The sequence below is a fragment of the Mustela nigripes genome, chromosome 2, assembly GCF_022355385.1.
Source record: "Mustela nigripes isolate SB6536 chromosome 2, MUSNIG.SB6536, whole genome shotgun sequence".
NCBI classification, from domain to species: domain Eukaryota; kingdom Metazoa; phylum Chordata; class Mammalia; order Carnivora; family Mustelidae; genus Mustela; species Mustela nigripes.
Genome location: NC_081558.1, coordinates 10,818,924 through 10,830,032, shown reverse-complemented (window position 1 = coordinate 10,830,032; position 11,109 = coordinate 10,818,924). Strand labels below are relative to the sequence as shown.

Genomic DNA, 11,109 nt, shown 5'->3' with positions numbered 1-11,109 from the left:
CACAGTAGTTTCAGATTTGTCTCTTATAAATTTATATAAATAGCTGTGACTCATTATGATATATTTTATTTGAGAAGAAATTATTCTTAGCACATCCATGTTGTCCTTTGAAATAAGCAAGAATGTCCAAATATTTCACACCCAAGGTTAGGAACAACATTGAGAGACTAGGCTAATAACAAAGAAAATCTCTTAGGTATCAGAGGTCACACAAAGCTTAATAAATTGAGTTACATATATTGTAGTAAAGGTCAAATTTAAAAAGTAGAAATTTCAAGAAAAGAATTAGAAGAGGTGTTCTCCATTTCCACAGTCTGACCAAGAATCTCAACATTTGGGTCAGGCAATCATGGGCACTTCCTCAACCCAGGACAATTGGCCCTTTAACACCTGCTATCCCAGAGACTCTCATCAGAGCCTCCTTTATGTCTTTGTTCCTCAGGCTGTAGATAAAGGGGTTCAGCATGGGTGTAACCACCGTGTACATCACTGAGGCTACTGCACTTGAGTGGGAGCTCTGAGTAGCAGCAGAGCTGAGGTACACTCCTAAGCTGGTACAATAAAATAAGGAGACAACTGAGAGGTGAGACACACAGGTGGAAAATGCTTTGTACTTGCCCTGAACTGATGAAATCCCACATATGGAGGAAACTATCTTAGAGTAAGAGTAAAGGATCCCAATGAAGGGGCCACCAGCCAGGAACATAGCTGCAAAATACATCACCATGTTATTAAGAAAGGTGTCAGAACAGGCAAGTTGGATCATCTGATTGAGTTCACAAAAGAAATGAGGAATTTCCAAGACTGTACAGAAGGACATCCTCAACACCATTAAGCTTTCTAACAAAGAATGTAGGACGCTTATGATCCAGGACCCCAGAATCAGAAGACCACAGCGCCGGGGGTTCATAATGACTGTGTAGTGCAAGGGATGACAGATGGCTACAAAACGGTCATAAGCCATCACAGTCAGGAGTAAGACATCCAATCCTGCAAAGAGTATAAAAAAATATATCTGGCTGAGGCAGCTTTTGTAAGTGATCAATTTTCTCTGAGTCTGGATGTTCATCAGCATCTTGGGGACAGTGGTGGTGGTGAAACAGATGTCTACAAAGGAGAGTTTGGCAAGGAAGAAGTACATGGGAGTGTGGAGGTGGGAATCAGAGCTGACAGCCAGAATGATGATCAGGTTTCCAAACACAGTGATCATGTACATGGAGAGGAAAAGCCCAAATATGAGGGGCTGCTGTTCTGGTCTCTCTGAAAATCCCAGAAGAAGAAATTCTGAAACTCCTGTAAGGTTTCCGGGCTCCATGGGTTGGGAGTAACTATCAAGATATAGAAAACAAATGACCAATTTCACACAAACAAGTGTTTTTTAACGTAGTGTAATTGTTACCACTTATATTTTATAACCAGGAAATAAACTTCAATGTATATGTGAGGTCTCATCCCATGAGGACATCACATTAAAAAATTCCATTTCCATCTTAGTCTGTTTCCCTAGCATAATATAAACTCTCTTTTTACTGATAATACTTTTCATTCCTTGAGAAATACATGTTGAGTATTTATCATGTCCCAGGCACTGTTTAGGTGATGAATATAGGGTGCTAATGAACAATATCCTTATAATCCTATGATAGAGAATGTAAGTGAATACTTAAAATCAAACAAGATGTCAGATAGTGACAGGAGTTGTGAAGACAAGGAAAGCAGGTATAAAGGAGAGAATTGATGGGGCGTTATTTAATTTTTTTTTATACTGGACCTCCACGCAAGACCTGCAAAGAAGGTGACATGTAAACAGGACCTTGAAGGAGACTGAGGTTATATCAGGAAGTGTGTGCCCAACGGGAGCAAAGGTCAGTGTCAAGGCCCCAAGGAAGCTGCTTGATTCAGAAAATCAAGACTCAAACAAACAAACAAATAGAACTTCCCTATGACCCTGCAATTGCACTACTTGGTATTTACCCCAAAGATAAAGATGGAGTGAAAAGAAGGGCCATCTGAATCCCAGTGTTCATAGAAGCCATGGCCACAATCACCAAACTGTGGAAAGAACCAAGATGCCCTTCAGCAGACAAATGGATAAGGAAGATGTGGTCCATATACACTATGGAGTATTATGCCTCCATCAGAAAGGATGAATACCCAACTTTTGTAGCAACATGGACAGGACTGGAAGAGATTATGCTGAGAGAAATAAGTCAAGCAGAGAGAGTCAATTATCATAGGGTTTCACTTATTTGTGGAGCATAACAAATAGCATGGAGGACATGAGGAGTTAGAGAGGAGAAGGGAGTTGGGGGAAATTGGAAGGGGAGGTGAACCATAAGAAACTATGGGCTCTGAAAAACAATCTGAAGGGTTTTAAGGGGTAGGGGGGTGGGAGGTTGGGGTACCAGGTAGTGGGTATTATAGAGGGCATGGATTGCATAGGGCACTGGGTGTGGTGCAAAAATAATGAATACTGTTATGCTGAAAATAAATAAAAAATAAATTAAAAAAATAAGATAAAACAAACAAACAAACACAACAACAACAAAAAAAAACAAAACAAAGAAAGAAAAAGGCAGGGTATGGAGTGGAAGAAGCAAGAAGGAAGATGATGAGAGATGAATGACACTGTGTGTTGAGGAATGAAGCAGTCACCCCAGATCAGCTGAAACTTCAAGATACAGGCTATCCTTCATTGTATTAATTTTGTAGGACTTTCTTAATTTTGTTATAAAAATATGTCATGAGTCGAAATGGACACCCCCATTAGTAACTTCTGTTGCTTGAGTTCTGGGCTCTGTCAATAAGAGTCACCTTGGAATATATGAGCCCTGGTGCCCATGCTCTGAATACTGCCCTCAGTTCATAACACACACGACTTCCTGGACTACTGGTTGCCTTGCCTTTTTCACCGCCAGGCACACTCCTTAGACCAGCAACAGATACATGTCAAGGTCACCACATCTTGTTATCTTTCCCCTAAAAAATGCAGAAATGGTACCCAGGAATTACTATGGACAAATAAAGTAGGGGACAGCTATTAGTATGCTCATTTTCTGATATCAGTTTAAAGAAACGTGGAGCCCTGGGTGTGGCACATAAACAATGAATCTTAGAACACTGAAAAAAAAATTTAAAAAATGAACATAGGCGTTCTGATCAGTAAAGAAAGAGATAAAAGGGAGGAGTGACATGGACAAGAGAGAAAAAAAAATAGATCTAATAGTGCAGGTGGCCCCCAAAATCACCAACCAGGAGGAAGAAAAAGCATCTTTGGTTCTGGTGACATTCCTGCTTTCATTAGATCCCTTGATACCCAGCAAAAATAATAAAGGATCAAAAAGATTAAAGTAGGGGAGCCTGGGTGGCTCAGTGGGTTAAAGCCTCTGCCTTCGGCCCAGGTCATGATCCCAGGGCCCTAGGATCAAGCCCAGCATCAGGCTCTCTGCTCAGCAGGAAGCCTGCTTCCTCCACTCTCTCTCTTTGCCTGCCTCTCTGCCTACTTGTGATCTCTGTCAAATAAATAAATAAAATCTCCATATATATATATATATATATATATATATATATATATATATAGTAATATTTTCATGGTGTGAAACATATTATAGATGGAATGCTCCAAGAGAAAAAGAGCAAAATGTATAAACCAACACTTCATAACAGGAAATATTAAAGGTAGAACAGCAGGTGGTATGTTTTAATATCAAGGAGCAGAAGGCTTTCTTTCCTGGTGGCTAGTCCATATTTATTTGACCAATTGCTTTTTATTTGGCCTGATGGGGGGCTGAAGCAGGCTCCTTCCTCACTTGTCTCATGTGAAATTTTTTATTTGTTACTTCTTTTTTTGGGGGGGGGGGGTTCTGATAGTTTTGACAAATCCGATGGACACTCTCTAGTCCTGGTTCTGGTCTTCATCCCAGATCCTGCTCTATACATCCGGCATTTGCCATGACAATCCATCCTCTTATTCAAGGTAGCTTCTCAATGTGGTTTTTCTGCAATGACATTATATCACACACACATTTATTTTAATCCCCCAAACTTTGGCCATCTGTGCAAGACCAAGTGAGCAGGCACCTTCTGTGCATTGTTCCCTTTGTTTTTCCCAAGCTCTGGTAGTATATGTGCCCTTATGTAAAAACACATTGAAGAAAATGAGAAGTTACAGAACAAGAGGAATGGCAAAGGAGATGAGACCCAATAACTTGGGTCATTTGTTTATATTAAACAAACTAAAAGGAATATCAAAAACAAACTGACACCACACACCCATTGAATAGTATCAACATCAGCTAGTAGTTAACTTTGCAAAGAGAATACAACACAAAATGTACCTAGAACTTTCTGGCACACGGTGGTTGTTCTGTAATTATTTGCTGAATGATTTAGAAATTAAGTCACAGTAAACATGCACATTTAACAGATGGGGACATTGTACTTAAATTGGAACAGACTGGATTGTGGAATAAAATCTGGCACAAATGGCTGTCTGGAAGGAAGTGATTTTTTTAAAAAAATAAGAGGTATTAAAGACACCAGAGTAACAGTAAACAATCTTTTGTAGATGAACATAGGAAATAGTGCATATGAAATCTACTGGTGGGTAAAACCATCATGATTAAAGTGAGAAAATTGGAAGCAAAAAAGGAAGGTGTATTTAACTCCATAAAACTTAAATTTTTTTATGTTCAAAAATACCCAACCAAAATCAGTTGAATGTTAACAACTTTGTAAAAATCATTTGAGATGTTGTTTAGTGTGGAAAATAGGCATGAAATGTATGGACAAATAATAATAATAACAGACAAGTGAATGGGAATCCTATATATGAATCTGCTCAAGGTGAATGATAGTTTGAAAAAGCAAAGAAAGATTTTTTTCTCACAACAATTAGCTGGGAAAATCTGCTAAGATCTGGCTTGTTGATTGGGGCTGGAACTTCTTAACTGACAGTGAAAGGGGCACTCTCTAATTTTGGAGGCAAAAAAGGGGTGGTGTGGCATGATGAGGAAACAACCTGAAGGCAGATATTCTTTAACCTAGGGTTTCTTAGTCTCTGCATGACTGACATTCTGGGCCAGATCATTCTCTGTGGTGGGTCTCCCTCTGCACTGCAGTAAGTTTAGCAGCACTCTTGACCACCACCTGCCCCTCCCCAGTGTGACAGTGAAAACTCCCTGGATATTGCTTCAATGTTCCCTGGATAAAAAGATTGCCTCTGGTTGAGAAGACTGGTTTTAACTTACCGATCTCCAAATATTTTTGTAGCAGTGACACAATAATCTTTCTTTTAGAAGAAATAGGGGCAATCACTGATTGTGTGAATAGCATGGCCACACCATGAAATGTTACACAGACATTGAAATAGGAGCAAGAATTTTATCAGTTGATTAGAGGCAAGTTCAAGAAAAATAGTTGAGAATAAAGGAAAGGTGGGCTCAAGGAGAGAACAAAGACTGCGCTAAAACATAAAGAGCATTTATGCTGTGCATAGGGTCCCAATGAACCATTTGTATGAAAGTGCACAAATATTATTACATGCATAATATGGAAAATGAAGTTGTAAAAGAAATTAGAATTTATGGAATAAAGAAAGTCAGTGAGGATGACATTAGGTTAAGTCTATTGTTTCTAAACAACTGTATTGAGTGAAAACAGTAAAATGGAATGAAAACCTGACACTAACTTATATAAAGACCTACAAAAACAATAACTTAATGACACCAACATGGGTCACTAATTCTGATTCAAGATTATATCACCAAAGTAGGGAAATCAAAGGATATATTGGAATGGCACTTACAATGTGGGGAGGAAGCAGTGACTAATTTTAAATTTATCTTACGTAAGGATCTACAGATTCAAACAGGATTATAGAACGGAAAGGTGATATTTAGTCAAATGGTAAAGAAAAAAAAAAAAGTCTTCCAGATGATGGCCAAGGAGCATGCAAGCTTCAGAAACAGACCTAATCACAAAAGAAACAGACCTAATCACAAAAATCACAAATGAACAATAAGAAATTATGGAGACATGAAAATAAGTTGGAAACGGGTATAAAGAGTAACACTACATCAAAAACTAAAGATGTATGGTTATATGTTGTCCAATTGAACATAATGAAAAATGAAAAAAAAGGTAATTTATCACTGCTAAGGATGGAGCATTCTTTTTGTGTGTGTATAGCAAGGACCAACACATGAAGGACATTGAAAGGCCTGCAGGACTCCTTTAGTAAGAAAAAGAAAAAGGAAAAACAGTGCATAAGAAGGAATGTACAGAGTGGTGATTACATTAATAACACTGTGTTGCTGATTGAAAAGTCACCAATAAAGTAAAGCTTAAAAGCCCTCATCACAGAAAATTGTTTTGCAATGATGCATGGTGACCACAGTGGCAATCATTTTGTAATATATTACAAGTATGGGATCATTATGTTCTACATGAAAACTAATAGAATGTCATATGTCAATTATACCTCAATTTAAAAAATTAAGCAACTGAGAGAGCACAATATGACTTGACTGCTAGATATGACTGCATAAAATACTTGAACTTCCTTTTTATTATGTTATGTTATGTTAGTCACTATACAGTACATCATTGGTTTTTGATGTAGTATTCCATGATTCATTATTTGCATGCTTTTATACATTCCCAACAAAAACATTTGTATAGACATAAAAGAACTAAGTGGCTAACCATTTGTATGAAACTCCAATTGCTTGTTAGAAAAGACCAAAAATTTTTGAAAGATTTTATTTATTTGTCAGAGAGAGGAGAGAGAGAGAGAGAGAGTGTGCACAAACTTGGGGAGCAGCAGGCAGAGGGAAAGGCAACTGACCAAGTTGCCTACTGAACAAGAATCCTAATGTGGGATTGGACCCCAGGACCTACTGAGACACCCAGGTGTCCCAGAAAGGACCATTTTTTAAAATTTTATTTTTTAAAAATATTTTATTATCAAGCAATCTCTATACCCAATATGGGGCTTGAACTAACAACAAGAGTCACATGCTCCACCTACTGAGCCAGCCAGACACCCCAAGAATCACATTTAAAAAACAAAACAAAACATTCTTGTAACACTATCTAAAAGCAAAAGACTTAAATAGACAATTTTTAACAGAGAAGCTACCAAATGGCCAAATAACCCATAAATAAAATCAACATCACAGGTTCTGCACAGGTTCTAAAATAATGCAAAATAGAGCTTATTAGCATACCCATTTTCATCCACTACATTTTTTTCCATGTGAATTCCCAGAATGAGAGAAGATAATGTATGTATGCTTCATGCACTGCTATTGCAAGGATGTATTTGTAATCATCCCTTGATCTGGGTCTTTTCATCCACGTGGAAGCATAGTATAAGATGCTGCAACTTAAAATAAAAGGACATGCCCTCACTTCACAGTATATCTCTGCAAAACTAATACCCTCATTTGTTGACTCTTGTTAATAAATAATATCCTTGCACTTCTGTTGTACTTTTACTGGAAGCACTTTATGCTTCCCCATTCTTTCTAACTGGGTTTTATACCATTTAATCATCAACATTACTACTTCCACTTCTGATTGCAAGGTTTACTTTTCTTTCCAGCTTCCTAAGTAAATAAATTCATTTGTTGGTAAAGCCAGAAAGCAGCTACAGTGATCTCTGGCATCTGGGCCATGATGGATGGATTCTCAGTGACCTTAGGTACAAGTTCTTTGCTTCTGTTTCCTCTGATTGTTTCCTACAGTGCCTACTGGGCTCTTGAACTCACCTGCATGAGAACTCAGAGAGCAAGTTTTCCCTTTACAAGTCACAATTCCCTTTGTAAATCACAATTCTTCCCAGTAGTTGATGATGGAGATCAAACTGTGTGCAGACAAGATGGCAGGAAGGCATCAAGCATTGGTCTCCCAGCCAGACTTAGGACTCTAAAAGGAGCAATGATGTTTCATCCAACCAAAATGCACACCTTGTTGTTATACAGCAGAAGAGGTATTTACAGCTCCCCATGTTTGCTCATTAGGCACATTTATGTCTTGGCGCTCCAATCTTTAAATGCATGATTTCTCCTGGGGATACCGGTCTGGACAGAATGGAGATATTTTTAGTTGATTCTCTGTTCTTAGGAGACCACGTGGTATGCCAGATAAATTCAGTTTCTATTACTGTTTCTCCATTAATTTTCCTGTTTCCAGAGGTCTAAACTTCCCATCACTTGATCACAACCCTGACTTAAAGTTTTCTCAAAAGTCTAACACTGAGGGGGTGCCTGGTTGGTTCAGTGGGTTAAGTCTCTGCCTTCAGCTCGGGTCATGATCTCAGGGTCCTGGGATTGAGCCCTGCATCGGGCTCTCTGCTCCGCAGGGATCCTGCTCCCCCCCCCCCCCGTCTCTCTGCCTGCCTCTTTGTGTACTTGTGATCTCTGTCAAATAAATAAATAAAATCTTAAAACAAAACACCATTCCTTATTGCTTTATACATTAGAACAGACTATAAATCCCTATGAGGCCCATTTCTACAGTAGAGAATGGAGTTCATAAAAGTACTACTAAACCAAATGTATATTTGTCAAAAATAAATTTAACACTCCTTAAAGTGTGCTAAGCTAGGTCGTGGTGCATGAAATGTAGATGTTATCTCTTACAGTTAATGAACACTTCATAATGAGGGACTGAATGCCAGATCTTAACTTGTGATCTATGATATTCCTAATTGTTTTGGCTGAACTATCATGAAGCCAAGGAGTGCAGTAATCAAGATTTTATAATAAAGGAACAAATGTCTTACCTTTCCCAAGGAAAGAAATAGTAATTTTCTAGAGATATCAGGGGTTGTGTCCCCACCATAAGTAAGTGTTTTGAAAGCCCAAGGGAATGAGTCAGATGAATTCCTCAGTGTTAGACTTTTTTTTTAAGATTTTATTTATTTATTTGAAACAGAGAGAGAGAGATCACAGGTAGGCAGAGAGAGAGAGAGGGGGAAGCAGGAACCCCGCGGAGCAGAGAGCCCAATGCAGGGCTCAATCCCAGGACCCTGGGATCATGACCCAAGCCAAAGGCAGAGGCCTCAACCCACTGAGCCACCCAGGTGCCCCAGGAATGGTGTTTTGATTAGAATTATGTCAGGATGCTTTTAGTTCTGAAATTCTGGCACAATGGTTCTCAACTGGGGATAATGGCCATGTCTGAAGGGCTGCTGCCAAACCCCTGTAACCCTCAGGCCAATACCCAACAAGAATAACTATCCAGCCCGAGTGTCTACAGTGAGAAGTGAGAAATAGGATTCTAGACCAGCTCTTCCCTACCTGCATTGTTCATACAAATCACTAAAATTTATAGTTAAAATGCAAAAGCTGACTCATCAGGTCTCCAGTGGGCCCAGAATTTCTTCACTTTCTAAAAAGTTTTAATAAATTTATTTCCTTAGAGAGACCATGAGTGTGGAGATAGGCAAAAGGAGAGGGAGAAGGGGAATGCCAACCTGACTCTGAGCTGAGGGTAGAACCCAATGTGGGGTTTCATCTCCCGACTCTGAGATCATGATCTGAGTCAAAACCAAGAGTAGACACTTAAAGAACTGAGCCTGAAGGACCCCCTAGAGGATATGCATTTCTAATAAGCTCCCAGGTGTTGTTGATGGTGTAGGTCTTGGTCAGTTGAGCATCATTGTGGAGCAAGGCTGTTGTCCTGTGGTAGAGTCACCTTCAGGTAGTTTTTGGTCTTTTCCACTGGGATCTTTGTTGCACATATTTTTGAAAAGAAAAGTTTTTCCCTCACTCTTTAGGTGGCAAAGAATTCTTTACTTATTTATTTATTTTTTAAATAGAAGGGTTATTGAGAGATAGCAAATAATATATAAAGAACACTGGGTGTGATGCAAAAAATAATGAATACTGTTATGCTGAAAATAATAAATAAATAAATAAATAAATAAGCCTGAATAGACCGATATCTCGTAACGAGATTAAAGCAGTGATCAAAAACCTCCCAAAAAACAAGAGTCCAGGACCTGACGGATTCCCCGGGGAATTCTACCAAACTTTCAAAGAAGAAATAACACCTATTCTCCTGAAGCTGTTTCAAAAATTGAAGCAAGAGGAAAACTTCCTGACTCTTTCTATGAAGCCAGCATTACCCTGATCCCCAAACCAGGCAAAGGTCATACCAAAAAGGAGAATTTCAGACCAATATCACTGATGAATATGGATGCTAGGATTCTCAACAAGATCCTAGCAAACAGGATTCAACAGCACATTAAAAAAATTATCCACCATGACCAGGTGGGATTCATCCCTGGGCTACAAGGATGGTTCAACATTCGCAAATCAATCAATGTGATACAACAAATTAATATGAGAAGAGAAAAGAACCACATGGTCCTCTCAATTGATGCAGAAAAAGCATTTGACGAAATACAACATCTGTTTCTGATTAAAACCCTTCAAAGTATAGGGATAGAGGGAACATTCCTGAACCTCATCAAATCTATCTATGAAAGACCCACAGCAAATATCATCCTCAATGGGAAAAAGCTTGCAGCCTTCCTGTTGAGATCAGGAACAATACAAGGCTGCCCACTTTCACCCCTCTTGTTCAACATAGTATTAGAAGTCCTAACAACAGCAATCAGAAGACAAAGAGAAATAAAAGGTATCCAAATTGGCAATGAAGAAGTCAAACTCTCTCTCTTCGCAGATGACATGATTCTTTATATGGAAAATCTAAAAGACTCCACCCCCAAACTACTAGAACTCATATAGCAATTCAGCCACGTGGCAGGATATACAAAGTCAATGTGCAGAAATCAGTGGCTTTCTTATACACTAACAATGAAAATACAGAAAGGGAAATTAGAGAATTGATTCCATTTACTATAGCACCAAGAACCATAAGATACCTGGGAATAAACCTAACCAAAGAGGTAAAGGCTCTGTACTTGAGGAACTACAGAACACTCGTGAAAGAAATTGAAGAAGACACAAAACGATGGAAGACCATTCCATGCTCTTGCATCGGAAGAACAAACATAGTTAAAATGTCTCTACTGCCTAGAGCAATCTATACTTTTAATGCCATTCCAATCAAAATTCCACCAGTATTCTTCAAAGA

The 11,109-nt window shown here is 38.7% G+C and overlaps 1 protein-coding gene across 1 annotated transcript; it reads right to left on the bottom strand.

The window, feature by feature from the left end:
* Nucleotides 1-361: 361 nt before the first annotated feature.
* On the bottom strand, nt 362-1,315 carry LOC132009707 (olfactory receptor-like protein OLF4). The gene has a single exon (XM_059387737.1). It carries the CDS (start codon nt 1,313-1,315, stop codon nt 362-364), a length of 954 nt encoding a protein of 317 aa, XP_059243720.1.
* Nucleotides 1,316-11,109: the final 9,794 nt, after the last annotated feature.